General features: G+C 36.2%; 1 protein-coding gene across 7 annotated transcripts in view; it reads right to left on the bottom strand.

Moving 5' to 3' along the window:
* Window positions 1-24,227, bottom strand: part of Fbxw7 (F-box and WD repeat domain containing 7) — a 159,137-nt gene that overhangs the window by 30,827 nt on the left and 104,083 nt on the right. For 6 of the 7 annotated variants that reach the window (XM_051199292.1, XM_051199293.1, XM_051199290.1 and 3 more), the window contains one exon: window positions 21,670-21,846. The exons of the other annotated variant lie outside the window; for it this stretch is intronic. In XM_051199292.1, the coding sequence (XP_051055249.1) occupies window positions 21,670-21,846 (177 nt within the window). The remainder of the gene's footprint in view (window positions 1-21,669; window positions 21,847-24,227) is intronic. 7 annotated transcript variants of the gene reach the window in all.

Here is a 24,227-nt window from a genome sequence, read left to right as displayed (position 1 = left end):
TTTCAACTAAACCAACACTATAATACTAATGTATAATTAAAAATTCCCAACATTAAACAGCATAATATGCAATTTAAAATAAAACCGAAAAACAAAATGAATTTTTAAAATAACATATGAAAGCTTTAACCATAATAAGTCAAGCTGCAAATGAACATAAAGTTCAGACTTTAAGTTTTATTTAACTAAGTATAACTGTAAAAGTAGTATATCTCCCCCCCCCCCCTTTCTTTAAGCTCAAGCTATTTAAAATCCTCTTTACAAAGACTCAGCTGCTGGTAACTGACACAACCAATTGCAATGTTAATGTAGAGGTTACAACATGCACATGTGTGCATGTACAAAATACACCTAGAACTTAGCATAGTTACAGAAGAAAATAATAAAGTAGAACTTTTATTGACTTTCCTAGAATTTACATTTCTGAAGAACTGTTGGGGACTTAGTATTATGGCAACATCCTTCACATTATAGTCAATGCCTGTGCACTAACCTGGTACCAGCACATGCAAGCCATCCCTGAGTTAGCTCTGAGTTACCTAAAAATTACCAAGTTTCTCCATCTCATCCGTATTTCACATATAAAACATAATACCAGTACCTTAAAATTTTACTGTAAAACTGTTCTTATAGTAATATTTTCAGTAATGTCTGTTGTTCAAATACATTTGAGAAAAGTTTTCATATATGTGAAATCTTATGTATGAATAGCAATCTTATATTCATTTTATGGTGTTTAAAATTCTGGAATTAATTTTTAAAATTATTTATTAGTCATGACAAAGTTTGGGGCATTAAACAAAACTAAAAACTAAGAAGTAAAAGTATTATTATCTATTGAACCAACAAAGAAGCTGTGTAGAACTAGGCATCCATATGCTATGGAATGGACTTGGAAGCCATCTGAGCTAGCCTTCCTTTGTGTGGAGTGAATGTGGATGTAGAATCAGAAGAACCTTGGCTTAAATACCAGTGTGCCCTCAGTCACTTGGCCTTCATGTGCTGTGGAGTATTCTTTTACACTGTGTGACTGTATGTCACTATGATTGGTTTACTAAAGAAGCTGACTGGCCCATAGCTGAACAGAATAAGGTTAGGCATGAGAGCTAGACTAGGAGAACGCTGGGAGGAAGAAGAGTGATGTCTAGAGTTGCCAGTCAGATGCAGAGGGAGTAGGAAATGAACACGCCATGGTTATAAAGCTATCACTACATTGCCTAGCGTATATAAGGAATGTGGGTTAACCTAAAATGTAAGAGCTAGTTAGTAATAAGTCTGAACTACTGGCCAAGTATTTACAATTAATAAAAGCCTTGGTGTGTTTGAGAGTGGCTGCAGGACAGGAAAACTCTACCTACACTCATGAGCTCAGTTGGTAATGGTGTTGCTCATACTCTACAGTCACTGTGAGAACTCTGAATGTCCAACATATAACAAATATCCTACAAGTGATAATCACCACTAACAGGTGAAAGGTAAGAACTGAGCATCTTACTCAAGTCAGTCAGGACTTGACTTTGGTTCCAGAACTCAACTTAACCATTGCACAGGTGGTGGGTCAAGCTGAGCGAAAACTCAGACACTGCTAAAGAAAAACAGTGCTCTGTTTTTCTTTCTAAATGCAAACTACAAGCTAATAGTACTCGGTTCAACAGAATGATCACTCTGGTCCTTACATGCTTCTATTATAAGCAGGAAATCTGAGCAAAGTATCAATGGGAAAGGTGCCAGAAAGGAGAAGAAAAGTTAGGTTTAAAACCTATCAACTAAAAAAAAAATAAAAAATAAAATAAAACCTATCAACTAAGAAATAAGTGAGGAAAATATCCTGTCTCAAAAAAAATATGTACGTTTTTTGATTAAATAATCAATGAAGAAATAATCACACACATATCCCAACCTCTACAAGAGACAAACAAAAATTCTATATTAACCTTCTTAAAAGTAACTGAGAATATAAAAGTTTGATAGGTGCCGAGGAGGAAAAATATACCCTCTGTGGACTGAAATGTGGAAATACAGCCATTACTAACTTTCAGAGCTAATAAGGGGCAAAACTTCTCATCACTGCTCTTAAAGGGTTCATTATAGTGGAACCCATGCACCGCCCCATCTCCTGACTCAATTACCTAATGTTACAACATTCTTTAACTTCTTCCAGCATGCCTTTCTGTACAAGGAGAACTATAGGAATGTATAAATAGGTATGAAGACTGAATTTTTCGTTTTAGTTAGAAACAGGTCTTTCTGTTTCAACAGAAACACATACCTAAAATGACATATGCAAGTAAGTTGTGTTCCTGAATACAGTGTAGTGGGAGAACAGCATAGAGGGATTTCTTAGCCGTTATGAAAATGCTACACTCGTCAATGCACCTCAGGGAGGCAGAAGAGAGATATGACCCATTGATTCTTGCTAACAGGAGCCTTACTATCCAAAAATGGATAGTGGAGGAATTTTTCCCATTCTGTTCTACCATCAGTCCTTTCTCCTATACTTCTCCCTCCTATGCCCCTAGACTAAAGTTTCTTTCTAAAATATATCTCACTAATAATAGTTTAATAATAGCCCCTTGAGGAGGAGGGAAGAAAAACCTAAACATAAAGATGGTAATAGTGGGCATCTAAGTGGCCATGTTCTTCTTTCCTTACCTGTCAATAAATAAACAAGCTTGACCTCTGAGCACCTCCTGTGGGTGTGTGAGCGAACACACTACTTGGATGTAGTGTACACACACATTCTGTGAGAGGAGGGAGACAAACATACTAGGAAATGGACACATCTGAACACAAATGAACAAGAAGTTCATAACTGTTCTAAGATACAGACCACAGTGCTATGAAACAAGTGAGCAGTTATAAGGATAGAGTAATTTGGAATGGTAGCACCTAGGAGTCAACTTTCCGGCCAAAATGATAGGGTTGAGCCCAGGTTCAGGTTTTTCAGCCAGGATACAGCCAGTCTGCCTAGGCTGAAGCGATGGTGAAAGATGAAGTCAGAGAAGTAATCACAGGTCAGAACACAATTGATCTTGCAGACCACTATCAAAAGAGTTTGAAAATGCAATGTGAAGTCACTAAAAGATTTCTAAGTGGGAATGATTTAACACAACATCCCTGCTTAATGCCTTCCCCCCATATTTTTGTGTATCCTTAGCAAAGTTGAAGGTCACTCACAAAGTAATCATTACTTCTTGAAATAAGGGATACAATAAGGTCTTTGCCATGCAAGCACAGGAACTGAATTTGGATTGTTGGCACCTACATAAAAGCCAGACAAGGTGAGACTGTGCCTATCTGCAAATTCTAACACTGGGGGAGGAGGGTGAAGACAGGAAGATCACTGGAGCTTGCTGCCCACAGCACCTTGGCAAAAATTCGCATCAGACTCGGTGAGTGAAAAGCTGTGAGGGACTACACCCACTGTTGACTCTGGCTTTCACATTCACTTGCAGGCACATGTGCACACACCCACTTGAACGTGAACACACACCCACACAAAGAGACATGGTGAAAAGTATAATAGTACCTGACTTTTTTCAACTGTTCCACATTATAATTACCCCTTCATTTTCTTGACTTTGAGCTCTCAAATCTAGCCCTATTTCAAAGTCCACTAAACTTGGAGCAAGAAGAGAACTGAAGAGCAGATGACTGCCCAAACCCCCGTGCGGTGTAGCACTTGTAAAGCACCATTAGAGGTTCTTTATACCTACTAATGCAATTCTGTGAGAACCAAGGATTTACCGCACTACAGCCTACTGCACTGCTTTCCTGCTTTCTATGCCTTCATTTGACTTCTACATTTGATTACTATTTTAGAGAGCGAGTGACTGGATTCAGATAACCAATGACTATTATTGTATCTGCCAGCATTTGTTTCTAGCAAACGTCTACTACAATAAAAGATGTACTTACTCTCAGTTATTGGAGCTGAAAGGACATTTCATTGTAAACTATTATCTGTGACCATAAAGGAAAACAGAGCATAATCTCAGAACCTCCAAGTTAAAGAAGACCTTCAACCAAAGGTGCTCTTACTCACAGAAAAAGCCTGGCCAATAGCTAATCATCAGATCTGCCTAGCCTACTTGTAGCCTTCCCAACTCTGTGACTTGCTATGGTTGACGCCATGATTTGAACAACTGTATTCAGTTGATGATAATATTTGGTGGGTAGACACATAAAGTCAGATTCAAACACTGAACTTTTAGACACATGCATTTCTTCTCATCAAATTAGTAATTTTCTAGGATTCAAAATAACAACAGAGTTTTATCAATTTCTTTTTTGAGATGGAGCCTCAGTCTGTAGCCTTAGCTGGCCTGTTAAGCAAATTTTTGAAACTCTAATCATAAATCAGTGCCTGTGAACACAAGCTTACTTCACTTACTTGGAAACACTGAATACCTATTCTGCATTAGTTGTAGGCTAATAAAATACCACCAGCCTCTTGCTGTATGAAACGTACATCAGCATGATCTTTTTAATGTAGCTTACTTGTTCTTCCAAGTATTCAAGCATTTGATGTACTGTCAAGTGAGCAGGAAAGTGATCACCCCACTAGGTTTAGAAAGAAAGGAAGTGCTAAATATTCATATCAAAAACATCAATTTACATTTGAAGCAGTTACTGCGTGTATAATTTAACAAATTGCAAGGATTATGAGTAGCATAATGCTTACATGATCCCTACCTGTACAGGAGATTCCAAAAACAATTTGAATACAAAAGCATATTGCTGGGAATAGACAGGTCATTAGTAGAGTTTGACATACTTTTACTTATAAATTAATTTTGTTTATTCACTTAAATATTAGCACATGATCTAAGGATTCAAGGACCCTGAATGTCTAAAAATGAACTTTAAATGGTTGTCATATCTGTCATCTAACTTCAAAGGGTTCTTTTTTTTTTTTTTTTTTTTTTTTTGTGGAATGGTACCTTGAGTTTTCCACAAGTCAAATGAAGCTATGGTATGGAAGGATAGATGAGCAGGTGCTGTGGATGAATTGAGACCCACTCTGGCTCTGGACAAGGTAAACGGCCAGAACCCCTGGTTTGAGAGTATTTTTGAAAAGTTAATTTTAATCTTTTAAAAGTTTAAGTTTACAAGTCAATGTACATATATATATATGCATATGTATATATATATATATTATAAGGAATATAGTTGAAATACAAACTTAAAACTTGTAAAAAGATGTCAAACTTGAGCAAAATTTTAAAATCATGATATTTATTAGTTGAGGTAAAGATGTACACTCACAAATAAATAATTCCTTTATTTAAGCCTCTCCTTTAAGAATTATCCTAGAGAAACAAAACAGCATATTAAGACACCTTAAAGCTATTTCAAGAGATGACAAATGAAGAGTTGATCAGCAACACAGTCACACCAACAGCAAAGATTAAAATTAAATGCAACTCTAAATATTGTTACTCATCTGGCTTCTATTTTAACAATTACAATGAATAGGTTTTTGCCAGGCCAAGCTATAATTTACCTCCACCAATCTATTCCTCCCAAACTTTCATTTTGTGAAATCACTACATTTGTTCATATATAGGAACCACAGGAAAAGGTGATACCTGTAATAATTTACATAGTTATCCTCTATCTCAAACTCCACTGTAATAGGACCAATTTCAGCCAAACACATCCAGGGACATATAAAGATTTCTTATTTTCTAAACAATGAAGGAGAAGATAGAAAATGAATTAAGGATTAATTTGCAAAGTATTGAGCCACAGTTAGCAAAATCTAGACATTAAACAATACAAAACAAAACAAACAAACAAACAAACAAACAAAAAAGAAGTAAAGCTGAGCAAGATATGGTAGTCTATCCTAGAAGACTCTCTAATTCACAAGGAAGGGTAGATAGGTCAATTAAAAAAAGAGAGAGAGAGAGATGAGTATTAATTAATAAAAGGCATTCCTCAATTCATATAACAACACATACAGCCAGAAAGACAAAGATAAATATTTCCAGGAAACACACGATATTATTTGTCACTGAAATAATATAGGGAAAATAGTCACTAGGTTTTAAAATGATTGCAAGTTCCTTTGGTGGCCACAATCAAAAAGGCTATGTATGTTATTCTTTTTCAGTTTGGATTAGCAGCTGCATTAACTGAAGACGTCCTTTTAGGAAAATGATGTACACTGGGAAAAGAACTCACTATGCCAGGCCTCTTCCAGGTGGTTTTGTTACTCGGCTCATGAAAACTGTGCCTTAAGATGAAGGTGCTATGATGACAATCCCTAGCTTATATGAAGAAAGAGGCTGAGAGTTTAACTAACTTCCCCAAGGGCAGAAAAATATGATAGTAGAACACAGGCAGATCTTGGCCTCTAATTACGGAATGAAACAGAATTCTCTACATTAAGGCAAGAAACACTGATAATTCAGATATTCTAGGATGTTTTCTGAGCCATGTCAGAATGCAAATGTGTCATATGTAGATGAAATCTGCACCAAAGCCATGGTAGACACAAAGAAGAGACAAGCCAGGTACCAGGTAGCTACATGTGGACACTGATAGACAGCACATAGGAATTTGCAAGACAAAGAATTGATACACAACTGCTAATGTCCCCTTGCTAAGAACAACTTCCTTTATCCTTGGCATTACATATATTAAGACTAGGGAGTCACCGGTGGGCAGAGAAGAAAATCTAAGAAAACTGCTTATACACATGAAGCAAAAAGGGTACCCCCAACCCGCACGTGATCCAGCGAGTCCAACCTTCACATTACCCACTTTTCTCACTTTTTAAAGAACTTTCAAAACATTAATTTATTTTTTTACACATGTGAATGTTCATGTGTGTACATATTTCTGCTCACTGTATGTGCACCTTGTCTGTGGATGCCAGAAAGTGTCAGATCCCCTAACACTGGAGTTACAGGTAGTTGTGAGCCACCAGATGAGGATGCTGAAAACTGAACCCAGGTCCTCTGAAAGAAGAGCAAGTGCTCCTAACTGCTGAGCCCTTTCTCTGGTCCCTTTAGGAACTTTTATGTCCTACTCTCATTTCTTCATGGTCCTATGCTTTATTTTCCAAGGAAATAATGAAAAGCAGCAGAGACCAGGATACACTGAAATATTTCCAGTAAAATATCTTTTCAAAGAAGCTAGAAGACTTTTCATCCTTATTACAATGACCTGAACCCCACTAGCAACTGATGGAAGTGACAAATCCTACTACATAACCGAAGAAATTACTTTAGGGGCTATCTGTTGACTGCTCCAACCCAAATACACTTAAAGAGATGTAGCTTTCATCTGATAATAGTTTCACAGACAATCTAACAATATTCTACTTCTAAGTAGCACATTACAGGTTTTCACAGAGGACATTCAAGTACAAGCACAGTATGTAATGTGATTATCTATTTGCATCCTGTTCCTTCCTCCCCTACACCTAGCTACTCCCAAAGTGTCAGTATGCAACTTAAGTTGACTTGCAGCATGCTATGTAGCCCAGGCTAGCATGGAACTCATTATCCTTCTACTTCTGTCTCCCAACTCCAATTTTGGGCATCATCACACCTGACTCTGGCCCTGTTTCCTGGTTTTATCTCATACATCATTTTTCTAAGAGCCACTCCCTATTTAAACGATGTCAATTTGAGCCAGGCACAGTTGTCCCTTCCTCATAGCAAACATCATTGCTGGTAAATGTACATCTCTGTATATTTATCCAATTCTTTATACTGTCTCTACCTTCATCCTGCTAGGCTGCATGATTTTGACAAAAGATTTATAAGGTTATTTTAATTTCCAACAAACAGTCATTCATCTAATATAGTACTCATTTGTTGTCTACTTTGCATCAGCCAAGCTAAGTATGGGTTCAACTTCATAACTTCTGACTAAACTGCAGGAGGATAAGAAAGACAATAAAGCAAAAAGAGAGGCTCTAAAACTGTTCTGTGTCCTGCTGTCCTGCAGAGCGTTACAAGAGTGCATAATGTTAAGGTTTGTTCTAGTCTGGGGGTTCAGAGTCTCTGAACTCAGCTGGATCATAGTGGGTGCAGGATGAGATTCTGTATGGCTAGTGGCACAGAATAAGGGTAGAAAATAAGAAAAGAATGGATTATACAAAACTTTCCAAAGATTTTTTTTTTCTTTACATAACAGCAATGAGAAGTTAATAATGGTGTCAGTGAAAGCAGGTGAAGTGACCATGAAGGATGTCACTGGACAGACAAGAGGCAATGGCGGCTTGGACTAACTGCATAGTAACAGATACACAAGGATGAACAGTTGAGGTATTTGGACACAAAACTGACAGTACATATTGGTGACAGATGATTAAAAACAAAGGAAAAGCATATATCAAAGGTTGCATAAAATCTTTTTTTTTTTTTTTTTGCTTGACCTGATAGAAGACAACAAGTGACCCAAAAAGGATTGTTTTTGTTGTTGCTATTTGTCTGACTTCTGAAGGACAAGAGAGAAGGAACATGAGACGTCTCTGAGACATCCAAGCTAGAATGTATCATGTACCAACTGGCTCTAAAGCTCAGAAGGTCTGGTAAGGTAGTGTAAGTCATCTGCATTGATGTTACTTCTAATTTCTTCCTACCATCTTCCCATTCTAAAGCTGTTGCAAAGCGAAACCAGAACCTTGTCACAGTGTGAACACATCATTTGTTTGTCTTCCCATAAGACTAAAGACTTCATGACAGCAGTGACCATTTCCATTTTGATGGTTCTGTACTGTATCAACAAATAATACTGATAAGAGATTATTGGCAATGTAAGATATACTCTACCAGATAAACACAGACCTTCATTTTAAAATGTTAGATGTTTAATTTATTCTATTATATATTATTTATAATTTTATGTAGTTATGTGTTTTCTCCCTAGGGAAATGTTGTGTGTCTCAGAAATTTGATACATGATGAAAATGTAGTGGAATGATCTGGGGCATCCCAAACCTTTAAAAATGCCCCACTGAATATAAACTTTCACTATTAAAAAAAAAAAAAAAAAAAAAAAAAAACACACACACACACTTTAACAATGTTTATTAATGTATAACACTTCCTGCAAATCTCAGATTAGTTTTGTTTATTTAGAGGTATTAAAAGAATTTTGTGCCTCTACCAATTAAAAAAAAAATACAAGCATGAAAGTTTATAAGAAAACATGTTATAACCTCAAACCCCAAATTAGCTATCTATATTTTACATGTATTATGCATTTATATATCTTAATCTCCATGAACAAAATAAAGAGTTCTGTTTATACTAGAATTAAAGTGGATACTATACATTTTACATATACTTTCCTAGAGCTGTTCTTTAGGATTAAAAAAAAAAAAAAAAAAAAAAAAAAGAGGTCAAAAGGAGTAAGAAGCTGAAATATTTTGCTGCCGGTTTTTTCTTCAAAGGCTCAGTACATGGCCCTGGCTAGTCTGGTACTCACTATGCAACACAGAGTAGCTTCAAACTGCTTCAGTCTCCCAAGTCCTTATATTACAGATGTGTGCTACCTTATCTGGCTAATACTTTTAAAAGACAGTTATTTCTATTCGATCTAATGTGGTTTTATGGGTATGAAAAATAAACACAGGATATTTTAATAAAAGACACACCTCTCTTCAACCACTTCTAACTTTACAAGTATGCTTCACACACTTCATTTTAATCTACACAACACCATACACTGATTTCCAATTCTTCTGCCATTTTCATCTTCTAATATTTTAACATTATATGGCAAAACCAAATGCTATTGTATTTTTCAAAACATATATTTGGTATATAGCTTGAAACTTAATATATTTAAAAGTATGACAGAATTAACTGGTAAGAGACACAATGACAAGATTAATAGTTCTTGGAACATCTTAGAGGAAGATAAAACATACTAAAATTAAAAAAAAAAAGCTTATCAGATGGCTTTGGAGTTGGGCTTGCCACTTACTACCTTTTGTATTAAGACTCTGAGAAGATGAACAACCTCAAAAGCTCTAAATTCATGACAATGACCTTGGACTTTCTCAGAAGGATTTTTAACGCACCCTGTCATTAGTAAAACCTGCTCAAACACATGCCCCATCTGCCAGCACCCCATCTGCAAAAGATCTTCTTATTCTTGTAGCCAGTACAACTCCTGCCTGCTTCCTCCTCATCTCTACACACCAGCTGTATGGTAATGAGTGTAAGCAGCTGAGAAATACAAAGCTAATATGAAAACAGCAGAGCAACACTTCCCCTCTGGGAAGCAGTTGCAGCGGGAACAGAGCTGATAAGCTATTAAACAGGGGTGCAGACCAGAATAGAGAGAGAGAGTGTGTGTGTGGTTTCATACATGTAAGCATGTTAAAGCATGGTTCTTACAGGACTAAAATACAAAAGAATAAAGAAAGCAGTGTACCAAAGAAAAGTCTAAACATCTAAGTGCATTTGCTAATATCTGAAGCTCGGTTCTTCAAGTGTTTTAGAGTCTCCAACTGCACAGCAATGAGCACCACTTTGACCAGATCATTTTCAAAGATGCTAACAAGTGTGTTCCATTTCTTAATTGCTGAATTTGAGGGGCTTTACAAGGGGAAAAGGTTTCAGAACTTAAAATCATAATGGAAGGAACTAGAGACATTGAAGCAACTGACAGAACACATGAATCAACAAACTGTTTTCAATTCTTATATAGCACTTGTAAAAATTCTATTTAATGGTATTTCAAGCCAACACCAAACAAAATACAAAGATGTCACGTACCATTTTCTCATTGATATAGACATAATGGGGTTAATTTTTATGCAGGGTAGTCACACTGAATGAATCTACATAATGAAGGTAGAACCAAATCACATTAACTTACTATAGGCAGTAATTACCAGTCACTCAACAAACTGAAAAAATAGACTACTTATAATAGATGCCATGCATTTTCTTTCATAACGTGAAAAATGTTCAAAATAGTTACTCTAAAAATCAGATGTAGAAGTAAGATATATTGATACTGAGAAATCATCTCACTTTAGCTACAAGGGCTTGAGGACAGTGAGCTCTTGTTACACAGCCACACTTCCGGTAGATTCTTTTGTTTGGCCTTTACAGCAACCCTATGAGGTAGGTACTTACTGTCTCCATTTATATAGGCTTACTTGCTAAGGATTTACTTACTAAGGCTTACTTAGTAAACAATACAGTAAGAACTCATACTCAGGCCTGGATAGTGCCATCATCCTTGTACTTACTCTCGGCTATTCTGACATGAAGACTGGGCTTGCTTTTTTCACTGCTGTTTCCAAATGTGGAAAGCAGTTCTCGGATCACAGGAAGCATTGAAAACAACAAATTAATAGATGGAAATACAACTGACTCAGTTTTTTCTTAGAGTCAGGGAAAAAAAAAAGAACTGTAAAAATTTGTAACAAAGTGTGTAATAATGTTAGTTTTAATATTTAAAAATAGTATCTACCAATTAAAGAATCTTAAAGTAAGATTATGTATTAATCTAAGTTTTGTTTGCTTGACAAGCTGACAAAAATTTTCCTCACATTCTTAAAAGGCGCTTATAAAACAATTAAGAGCAAAACTACACTGATTTTAGTAGTTTGCATATTTTCATGAAATAATTTCCTCACATTTTATCATCTAACTACAAATGAATTTTACTCTTTTAATTAACAACATATTCCTTGACTTCAAATACAAATATGAGTGTTTGTAAAGCATGAGCTTTGCATAATACACATAAGAACCCACATTCAACTTAACAAAGCAAGATCAACTCATTGAAAAGTAAGATATACTGTTATCATTCATCCAAGACATAACTACAGTAGTTTAAAAATCCCAAAATTCAGACAAGATTCGCAAAAACAGTGCAATACTGCCTCTACATGTTCATAGTTGTAGTAACAATGACACTTACACAATCTAAATTGGTAAGGATTTCTATGGATGACTGAAAAGCTGTAAATTGCTCAAGTGAAGTATTACATTGAAATCACCTACATACAAAAATGTAAATAAGCATAGGATATACAAATTTCAAGTTCCATATTCAAGAAATTTAAGGGTAATAAGTTTTATTCAATATTACTATATTTTCCCTCCCCAAACAGTTTTCAGTATCATTACATGAAGATATCACAAAATAACCCATGACAAAAATGTTTATTCATGTGATTTTTAGGGTCAGTATTTTTCTGTCTTAAAAAAAAAAAGTATTCTATTTTTCTGTCTTGGGTTAATTTAGGCTTTCATTTATTAATCTCAGGCTGGGATTTGCTATTACTTTGGCAGAAAATTATACATCACATTTCCAAAACTCTTAGATTATTTTTATTATTATTCAAATAACTTATGTACTAGAGACAATTAACTTATATAACTATTCCCAGAAAAATCAGGGAGTGGGAGGGCAGAGAACTCAATTCTGGCCCAGGAATAATTCATAAGCAAGACAGTAAGATGTGCTTGGCAGGACATTAAAGACTCTCAAACAAAAAAGTTTTGTTATAAAAACATGATTAAGATGAAATCATGTGCACTCTTTAGGTAAGGTGTGTATATCCATGTGATAAAATGTTTAACACAAAAAATTGCCAACTAATTTTAAAATAAAAGTGTATAATAAAAGAGGGCTGGGAGATGGCTTAGCTGTTAAGTATGTGAACTGCTCTTGTAGAGGACCCAAGTTTGGGTTTAAGCACTCATTATTAGTTGGCTCACAACAGCCTGGAACTAATTCCAGGAGATCCAATACCTTTGGACTTTGTGGGGACCTGCGTGCATGTGTTCGTTCTCTCTCTCTCTCTCTCTCTCTCTCTCTCTCTCTCTCTCTCATAAATATTTTAAAGTGTATAATAAAAGAGTCTGTAAGTTGGAAAGATGGTTCAGTGGTTAAGAACATGGGCTGCTCTTCCAGGTTCGATTCCCAGCATAGCTCATATGACAGCTCACAACTATCTACAATCCAGCTCCAAGTGATTTGACACTCTCACACAGACAAAAATGCAGGCACAACACCAATACACATAAAATTAAAATAAATACACTAAAAATAAAAATAAGAAAGTCTGCTGACACATTGTATTTTGGCACAATCCAAATACAAATGCATCCTGTGACTACAACAATGTCTGGTTTAATTAGTACCTATTTGATGAATGAATGAAATCATGTACCTATGGTTTTGTTTTTGTTTTGAGACAGGGTCCCACTATGCTGCCCAGGTTGACCTGAGCTCATATATCTTCCAGTCTTAGCCTTCCAAATGCTGGCACTGCAGGCATGTACATCGTGTACACCTTGTTCTTCTGAGTCTTTGACATATGACTACAGAATGAGAACAGGAGATACATCTCTCAAGACACAGAAAGGCATCAGTGATCTCCTTATGGGAAACCGCTGTGTCTTATCTATCCTTACAATACTAACAAATTACTAATTTGTTACTACAATACTATACTACTATACAATACTATACAATACTAACAGAGCAGAAGTCTGTAATGGAAGGTTAAAGTTAACTTAGCTTTGATCATATTTAATGTACAAAGACCTTCAATTATGGTTGGAGTTCTTTTCCATCATTTAATGCATACATCTACTCTATCTTAATCATTGACAAAAAAATGATATTTAAACCCCAAACTATCATTATATTAATGACCTAACTATAACTAGGGTAATAAAATTTAGGTTATTTATCTATTTAATGCATGCCTTAAACATATGCATGTATATGTACAGGGATTAAGACAAAGCTTAAATATCTTACAATTCTACAGACTTAGCTCTCTAACTCTGAAGGCAGCTGTTTCTGTATTTTGGAAAAGTAATGGGGCACATATGTTACATATTACAACTCCTAGCACATTACATTAGTATTTCTGCAACAAAATAAATAATCATTAGGTAAATATTAAAGAAGGCCATCACATGTGAGCTTTGGGTTAAGTCTTTTAATTCTTAAGTTCCCAGGGCTTGTTGGATATCTGGTGTGCAGGCAAGAGCCTGTGCAGATGTATTTCAAAGTATTTACTTTGCCGGGAACTTACTTCCAAGTTTATTTTTAGTATATTTTTCATATGCTGCTCACACTACAAGTCTTACTATTCGTTTCTTAAAGCGTATGTTACAAATGTAAGTAGTCCTGCCCTTTGATATTAAGGTTACTAACTATTTGTACAGCTTGCTATGGGCAACAAGAGATAATTCAGTATTTCCGAAGTGTGGTTGCAGATTTGTGTTTCATGTGCTAATTTAATTTCCTTTATGCTCAGATTTAACAATGGAAGCAAAACCCAATAGTAGTGAAATCCAATGACAAAATGTCTAGAAAGCAATGTCACAATTACATATTGAGAACATTCTATGTGACGAATATAAGGATGACGTATTTTATATACAGGCTCATTCAAAGTTCTCAACTCTATTCCATGTACTCAGGATCTTTTGGTGAGCATTAGTATCAAACCAGTGGAAGGTAAAAGTGAGTAACTAGCAGCAGTATAATGGAAACCCCAGCTTTCTGTGAAAAGGCTGACTAATGAGTAAGACCTCATTGCAGATCAGTGCATAGTAGAGGTTGTGACCTTGGTGCCTCACCACCTAATTGAGAAGAACTACATAACTCCTACTTGTAAGACAAGTTATTAAACTTTCCTATGCCTCAGAACTCACACATGTAAATAGGAATGATATAACTCAACCTATTTCATGAGGTTATCTTATGAGTTTTTTTGTAGAAATACTAGAGTGGTGTCTCATCTGCATACCCAATTAGATGCTTACATCGCCTCATTTTACTGTTATCAAAATGTGAACACCTATAAGAGTATTTTTGGCCTCTTAAACTAGAATCTAAGCTCCGTAAGAGCGCAGCATTTTTCTCTCTAGTCCTATTTAATCCAAATGTTAGAGAAAAGCTCTCAACTTGGTTCCAGGCACCCTGTGCAAGTGGATAACCTGCAGCAACAGAACCAACATGAGGAAACAAGATGCATGCACAAGGGACAGTCTGCACTCCCTGTCTGGCCAGCTGCTCGGTTACTCTGAAGTGCTTTCTTAACTGTTCGGGTCCCCTCTTTGTACAGAGGCCCATTTAGGCATTTTTCCTTTTTTATTTCAATGGCTTGAGGTTTCATCACAGATGTACGATGTTTAAGGCTCGTATGTTTTTGGTTTTCTTCTTTTCTTTTTGCATAACCCTATGTAGGAGTTTCTATTTATAGGCAGTGCCTTACACATCACAGAGAGTACAGCCTCCCTGGGAAACCATGATTTCTACTTTGTTTACTCATGTCTGTATATGAGGCATGTAAAGTTCTCAGGAAGAAAAAGACGGACAGGGTTTTAAATTGTATGGTGTTGCGTGGTAACCAACTGGTGGCCTTAGAGGACACGGAGGACCTGCAAGTGGCAACCCTTGTGCTGTGCCAGTGGGGCTGTGTGCAGAGCAGTCACATAGGAAGCAATGTCTCTACTCCTCACTCTAAAGCTCTCTCTGGATTGGCTCCCCCAGCAACACTCATCTTCCCCCTCTAACTACCATGCTTTTCTTCTCTTTTAGCCTTTCCTGACACGTTCAAGTCCCTGTGCCTCCTAAATGACTCAAAGGACCTCCTAGATGACTACACTGCATATTTGTTTCGTCTCCGCTTTCAAAATTGGTAAGTACTAATTACTTTTAAAATTAAGTGTCAAACTGTATCTGAGTTCGGTTAAATTTAGAAAATGAAATATTCAAAATCACAGCTGCACAGTCATTTTAAAACACAGTAAACAAAAACATGCCATGCTCTAACAGTACAAAAACTCTTAGAAGGAATTGTCAACTTTTAACAGCTATTTCAACAAACTAGTCACACAAATATTTATACTAACTTTTTCCTGAATATTACTAGTAGCAAAAAAAAAAAAAAAAAAAAAAAAAAAAAAAATCCCACAGGAGTCAACCTCTGTAAGTCTATGTTGATAGCCTAACTGAAGCCACCAGTGTTTCTACAAAGCAGTCACACAGCACCACCAAGAAGCCCAAATCATATCAAGGGCAAAAGTTGAGGAGAAAGGATGAGGACCACAAAGGCGGAAGGTTTTACCAGCCAGGCAGGCTCCACTGTGATCAGGTCTTGAAGGACTTGGAGACACAGTCCCACAGGTAAGACAAGGGATTGATGTGAATTTAAAGGTTTTCAGTATCTCTGTTAAAGAGATAACCATGTATGTCTATATATTCAGCTGAAGATTCCTAGAAACAGATGTTGAGTGGAAACTGATTTGACTATCAAGGCATCTTAGATGAGCAGAGTTGGTAAAAACTACAATGAATAAAAACCAATCGTGGCGAGATTAGAATTTAGAAGAAAGGGGAAAGCAAGGTAAGCCTACAAAATGGCTAATTGGCAAAGCTATGACAAAAATGTTAGACCTAAGTAACACTGTTTAAGAAACAGGCAAGTATCTCTGGCAGCTGCTGCTGCTGCTAGCATGAGAAGGACTCTTGTAGCACAGATTATTAATAGCAGTACACTTTGGGAGAGGCTGCCATTAATACTGTAAAAATACCTCACTAAAATTCAGAAGTGTGAGAGTATAATATGACATGAAAACCAAGGCACCTATCAGAAGTCCAGCAATAAAAAGAAGACAATGAATCAGAAATACATTTTTAAAAATCACACACGTGGGCAATCCATTTGTATACAAACAGGATATAATTTAAAAGGTATGAGAAGAGGAAAAAGTCATTACAGTTGGAAATAATACAGGTGACAAATCTATGGCAAATGTCCTTTTCCACATTAAAGAAAATAATCAACTTTAATACATAATTTTGGATTTATTTTCATGTTTTCTTTATAAAAAAAATGGAATGTACTTAATAAAAAATCCCATGACAGATATTACCTAAGTAAATGCTCATAAAATGTTTCACTAATAATAAATAGCCTTGGGAATATCTGTGGTATTTTTATAATTGGTACAATTTTCAGGAAAATGATTTATCACTAGCCACTAAGAATGGAATAATGTTAATTCTCCTTTACCAAATAATTCTACATGTGTGCATAATTATATGATTAAAATTTTTGAATATATACACATTACTATTCAAATTAACAACTGTATATGTATCATGTACTTGGCACATTTATAACAAATTGATTCGGCAGATCAGACACTTTTCACTACTCATGATCTTGGAGAAACACTAGCAACACATTAAGATGGATACAATTGCCAATGTGGTTTAAAAAAAATCATTAAATATTTAAAACAATTGTTTTGGTTGTTTCTGAGCTGTAAAATTACTAACAATTTAGGAAGTAAAGAAAAATCTTTTATTTTGCATATAATAAGCATGTCCTACTTTTGAGATGTAAGGTATTAAATATTACAGAAAAATAAAATGTCACTACATAAGGTATTTAACACAGATAACTTGGGGAGACATTACATTTCTAAATTCAGAATGACAGTAATTTGCTTTAGGAACTCTTTAGGAACATGCAAAATCTCCATATACATGAAGATTTTACTACAAAAGCAATAATTAGAGACGTTCTTCCTAAAACAAAAACAATACAATTGCTTAATAATTCTGGCAGACCTTTGCTGAAAAATTGTAACTGGCTGATCTAAAGCTCACTAGAAAAACATGATTAAACAATATTGCGGAAGGGGTGCTATATCACTTTTGTCCTTGCCCACAGCACTGACTGGGGCCATAGGTGGGAAGAAACTGGACCAGGGTGAGACCTGCTGTCTCAACGGCTACCAGCTGAAGGTAAGTATGATCCCAGGCTAACAAGGAGGCAAAGAACAAACCAGCAAGTGACATGAACATTTCAAGGTTTCCATTGAGTGAAACTGTTTCATAATGTCTGACTTAACTGAAAAATCTTAAAGTGATTACACAAGACATTTTAAGATTATAAACGGACTTTCCTACAAAATTTTACTTGTTAGTCAATGCTTTGAAACTTTAAATGCTTTCCCTCAGAGAAATAAATTTTAATGGTAATATGCAACCAGATTTACCTTCTAAACCTAACTACAACAGTGGTAGAAAAGTGTCAAGTTTATAAGGAAAAGGCCAGGGTAGCCTACAAAGGATGGTAGTAAGGACAGTAGGAACCTGTAAGATCAGAGTTTCTGCTATTCACCACAGAAACTGGAGGTGTTAACTTATTTGTGTCTCTGTTCCCTTGTCCACTAACTGGAGAAACTTCTTGGTTTACAGTGTTTAACCTTCACTTAAGTTGTCTAAGGACTAAAGACTCAAAAGAAAAATATCCAGAAAGAACATTACCTAGAGTACACATTGGGCTCTTTAAAATCAAGCATGGTGGTGCACACCTATATTCCTGGTACTAGGAAGGCTGAGGCAGGAGAATCTCTTGTTCAAGGCCAGCCTGAACTACACAGCAAGACTGTCTCAGGAAACAAACACAAATGAGTGACAAAAAAGGAACCATGAGTCCTTTCCCATACTCACCCGCCTGTCTTCCATGCTGCTGAAGCCTATGCTACACAAACCCAAAACATACTAGCCACTGTGAGGTCATTATCTGGCCATAAACTAGTACTACCAGGTGTTTGAAAATATTATCTAAGCCAGGTGATGGAGCACACCTTTAATTCCAACACTTAAAGGAGTCAGAGGCTGGAGGATCTCTGTGAGTTTGAAGTCAGCCTGGTCTACAAAGTGACTTCCAGGACAGCCAGGGCTGTTACAGAGAAACCCTGACTCGGGTAGGAAAAAAAAAAAAGAAAGAAAAGAAAAAGATAGTTTATCTATTCCAACAACTGTGTATCATTCAAAATTTCTGACAAAATAGTAACACTGAAGAGTAATTCTACAAGGATAGTCTAGGTAATTAAGTGTTCCAAAGCTGAAATGAGTAAATGAGATTTATACATTAGGAGTGGTTTTCTTCAAATAAACTAACTATAAGATTCACTAATATTTCTCTCAGGAAAAACAATTCTGTATCCTTGTTTTAGATATCCTCCAAATGAAGAAAAACGGTGAAATTGGGATTTCAAGAAGATATTACTACCATAATTAAAAGCATTCCAATTTCAAAGGAAAAATAAACATGAAATATTTCTATTCTCCTAAAGGAAAATACTAAGAATTACCTATAGAGCTTATCTTTTAAAAGACTTTTTAAAATGATGTAAGTGTGTGCAAGTGCAGATGCGAGAGAAGTCCAGAAGAGGCCATCAGGATCTCCTGGAGCTGGAACTACAGGCACCTGATGTGCTGGAAACTAAACTTGGTCCCTTTATAAGAGCGGTAAGCACGAGTAACACCTGAGCCACCGTGCCAGGCGCCCCGGCAGAGCTGGTTTTGAACAATTAGTCTAACTGATGGGTTTTCTGATGTTTAAGTATTTTAACTTAATAGTTACTGATTAGTAGCCAGTTTGTCATTTACTTACTGTAACAAAAACTTAATGTTCACATACTTGAGGTGGGAGCCTAGAAAAAAACTGATAAATCAGACTGGCCACACTGATATACTTGATAATAAACACATTTTCTAAAGAGGCACAAACAGAGAGAGAGAGAGAGAGAGAGAGAGAGAGAGAGAGAGAGAGGGGGGGGGGGGGAGAGATATTATGGCTTTAAAGAATTTTTCATAATTTTCATACTGTCATGTTTTCAATTTTGTTCAAAACATTATTAGTCCTGCAAGCATGAACTGGCTCAGCATCTATGAAAAAGGATATCATGTTCTCCAAAACATCTGGCATAAAATATAATCAACTATATAGCACTTCAGAAGAACCCTCTCATAAACAAAACACATTTAAGATATCTGCCATTGCTTTACCAGGGGAAAAGTTAGTAAATCTACTAAAGGAAGCAAATGGAAAGAGACGGTCTCATAACTGCTGTTTCTAGAGCCAGAGCCAATGAGTCCATCATACAACACTCCACTACTAGCAGGCACATAAAACCTGAACGTATTGATTTAAAAAAAAAAAAAAAAGTTAAATATTTTCAAACTTTTAGACATGTCTTTATTTCTAATTTTCTAGTATAACTTTTATTTTCATACTTAGTTTTATCGTGTCATTGCAGCTGCACAACTTAACTTAGCATGGTAACCTAGGAAAGTCAGAGTAATAACATTAGGAAACCTCTGGGAGAGCCTCAAGCTCCTTCTTCCCAAAGGATCAGCTTCTACAGTTGCCAAACTACTGCAGTGTGACATAAAGTCTCCCACACACTAAAACTCTGTAAGTTTGTTATAAAGAACAAGATAAAATTACCTAGGTTATTAATATTTAAAACATTTAATGTAAAAGGAGCATGTTTTTTTTTTTTTACAGTTGTTTTGTCTTCTGAATGATTTGTGTTGGTGTTTTCTTTTACAGAGGGTTAAAAATCAGCTCTCTTACGAATGACTTTACAGCTGTTAGAGAGGCCTCTTGTACAACACTCAAATGTGAGCAGTGACCTCACTCCAAAGAAGCTTTCAAACTGGCAGGTGAAAGACAAGGAAACCATGAACAAGGAAAAACCAGGAAAGAAAGGGACAAGAGAGGTACTTGGATTCTGTTTCCAACTTTTAAAATACACTGTTTTAACTTCATTTTCCAACATGGCTGCCACTTACCTCAGACAGAAGTTGAAATTGCTCAAAAGGAACTAAGCAATTAGAAAAAACTACTACAAAGCCTACTTAAGTCTCAGTAAAAATAAGAGTCTCTTTACAGAGACAAAACTAGTTGTTTTTTTTTTTTTAAAGTGTTATGGTTTATTTTACTCATTTCCTTCAGTTAAAAAAAAAAGTAACTATGTAAGAGATGTAAGACACTAACTACATTGATTAAACAAGTTGTCATTTGTTTCTAAAGAGACTGTATGTGCATGAATACATGCTTATGTTCCTAACATGAATGCACATGTGTTTGGGCCTAATGTGTTCTAGATCATAAATTTATTTTAGATCTATAAATATATCTCACTCTAGTAAGTAATTAAAAATGCAACACCAACTAAGTCAGAAGAAACATGTATTATACTAACAGCTTCACTAGGTCAAACTGAAAAATATCCAATGGATCTTGAGTCTATTACATATTAACACTAGTTCACAAAATGCAAGTTAGTTCAGGATGTGTGTGTGTGTGTGTGTGTGTGTGTGTGTGTGTGTGTGTGTGTATACATATATATACTACATCACACAGCAGCATGCTACTTGTTTCAGCACAAAAGTGATATCTCTCTTAATTTATTAAGTTTTAATTCGTGAAACAGCTTTAAAAATAACCCAGCTTTAAGGGCCAAAGAAATCGAAGGACCTGGAATGCTCTTTGAACCCACATGTAAGAAATACACACCAACAGCAGCTTTTGGCTTCCCATCAAAATAAAAGTCAAAATTGAAATTGTTATATTTATCCACATATTTTAAATCATATCTTTTCCATATTTACCAGTTTGAAATAAGTTTACAAGATTCTAATTTCATAAAAAAACAAATGAGACAAGAAGGCACAGTGGGTAACCCTGCCAGACTTCAGATCCTCGTAAACCTATGGCTGTGTACGTTTTCTCTGCTACACAATGCGCTGTTAACTTTGCTCTGCTCTGAGGCACTGCTTCACTAGAAGACAACAAGCATTTAAATAAACATTCCTGCTTTTCAAATGTGACAGACTTACCCGTCTTCGACAAAAGGGCAGGCCCTGGGCAATGATGCTAATGCTAAATATCTTCATCACAGTCTGGTGTGGCAGAGGCTCTTTTGTGGTTTTAAGATCAACAGGAACCAAGCCATGGTTCACAGGAGCTTTCCCCGGCTTTGACATTTTAAACTCCTCTTGGTTGATGAATACTCTCTACATGTAATACAGGCACATTACTAAAACGCTAATCAGCAAATCAAAACACCAAACAAACAAACAAACAAACAAAAAAAAACCAAACAAACTACTAGTAGTTTTAAAAGGCTGAGAACCCAAGGCCTGCTGCTGCTTTTGTCTTTCAACCTTCTCTTTGCGAGTGTCCTGACCTGTCTGAGGCTTGGTGAAGTGCAAACTGTCCTAGAATAGCCAGGAATTATAAACTCCTGAAGTGAGCGCTCCTGCTCCTGCCAGTCAAACAGCTGGTGAGCTCCCACAGCAAGTGAGTGGCGCAGACAGGAACAGAGCAGGGCTGGGCTCAGGGTCCTGGGAATACTTTAACTAAATAACCAAGGTGCTCCCTAGAAAGTGAAAAGTAAGATTTTCTTTATAAAATTCAGAACATACACAATTCTATTTTCTCTTAAGTCTTCCTTCCTCAAATATCACAATAAATATCTAAAGAATGCTTTGAGTTGCTTCAAATTTAAGGAGTGCTTACGCATGTTAAAAACAACATGCATGTTCAGCCTCATCTGTATTAGTGGGTGCTCTTTTCAAGTGTCTGCCAGTGTGCCTTTTTCCCTTTCCACACAAATCATTCTTTATCTCATTCTCACCAAGACTGTAAACACACCCTAACTCTCTCTAGCTATTAATAACCCTGAATCATTCTACTAGAGATTATCAATCTCAGTTTCTCTGTAATTCTGAAAAGGAGCCTGATTTTATTATAATAGCCACAAAACTGACTGGAGGCACATAAATTGTTTATTATTTATAAAATAATATGATAGACAGTAATCACGGTCATGTGCCACTTCTCAACAGGGACATGTTCTAAGTAACCCATGGAGTGTATACATGGCATCGAGCACACTGACACAAGTTAGGTGACTGAAATGTTGGATGGTGCATGAAAATTCCTAAGTGCTTAATTTCTCCAACATATCAGTTAAACAATCTTCCTAAAACAGAAAAAGGGCTGGGCCTATACAATCTACTTCTAAAGAACTTCCAACAGCTCCCTAATGCCCAAGGCACACTTTGGAGGCAAAGGCTCTACCTGAAAGTATTCCCAAACTAATCTCTGAAGCATAATCTCAAATATCTCCTTAAACTAACCACTTAGGTTGATCTCAAACCTTCTATGCAGCCAAGAATGACCCTGAACTTCCAATCCTCCTTCCTTTAACTTCCAAGTGTTAGAATTACAGAGGTGAGCCACCTTGTCTGTCAGACTGATGTAAAGACAGTTTAAAAATGAGAAATATTCCTAGCCCTATTCTCATGTTATGTTCTTAAAGCAAAACCGAATATCAAAATTCGAAATATAATTTAAAATGCAAACTTACAGATAGTGTGTAGGGAAATTGGGTTGTGGTGGAAATCACTGCACTGCTACCAAAAAAAAAAAAAAAAAAAAAAAAAAAGGAATAACCATTCCCTAAACCTATATGTAAATTCAACATGTCACTCAGTATTTCTACTTCTATACACGCAAGACGGAAAAGAAAGAACCTGACTACAAGTACAACTGTAGTAGCATTGTTCACAACACTCTCAAAGTGTTAATAACCCAAGTAAACAGAGTGCTACACACATACAGCTGAATGCTGTTTGGCCTCAAAAAGAATATCCCAGCCTCACTACACTGGTGACAATTGAGGCTATCATATTAAGTGAAACATGCACATTACAAAGAGAAAAATGTAGCATGACTTCATTTACATCAAGTACTTAGGCAGTGTGTAGGGAAGTTCAGTTCAGAGACAGAAAGCAGAAGAGTGGTCCCAAAGGTATGGAAACAAACGTGTTTAACACTGCTACAGAGTTTCAGCCAGAAAAAAAAAAAAAAAAAAAAAAAAAGAGAATTCCAGAGAGGGAAAGTTATACATAATTGTTATACAGTATTGTGAATGTACTTAATGCCACTGAATATACATGTACAAACATTACATTTTATGTTATAGGTATTCAACAGAAATAAATTTACAGAGTAAATGAGAATAGAAGCATACACAAAAAGTCCTTAACTCCAGGACTGGAGAACTGGCTCCATGAACTTAAGAGTTCTTGCTGTCCAAGCCTGAAGACCTGAGTCTGGAGCTTTGTACCCACCCACAATAAAATCTGGGTGTGGTCCCATGGGTCTGTAACTCCAGTGCTATGCAGGGGACAGAGACAGGGGGGACCTTTGGGAATTGTTAGGCTTCAGCCTAGCTCCAGGTTTAGTGCAAAGATGTCTTAGGGAATATGCAAGGAATGATTGCACAGGGCACCTAGTGTCTTCCTCTGTCCTCTACATACTAGTACACAGCACAGCCACCCACATATACACATAGAGGCGCGCACACACACACACACACACAGTGTTT

This window comes from Phodopus roborovskii, unplaced genomic scaffold, assembly GCF_943737965.1.
Source record: "Phodopus roborovskii unplaced genomic scaffold, PHOROB, whole genome shotgun sequence".
Lineage (NCBI taxonomy): Eukaryota > Metazoa > Chordata > Mammalia > Rodentia > Cricetidae > Phodopus > Phodopus roborovskii.
Note: the sequence above shows the minus strand (reverse complement) of the source record. Positions and strands in the feature narration are given on the sequence as shown.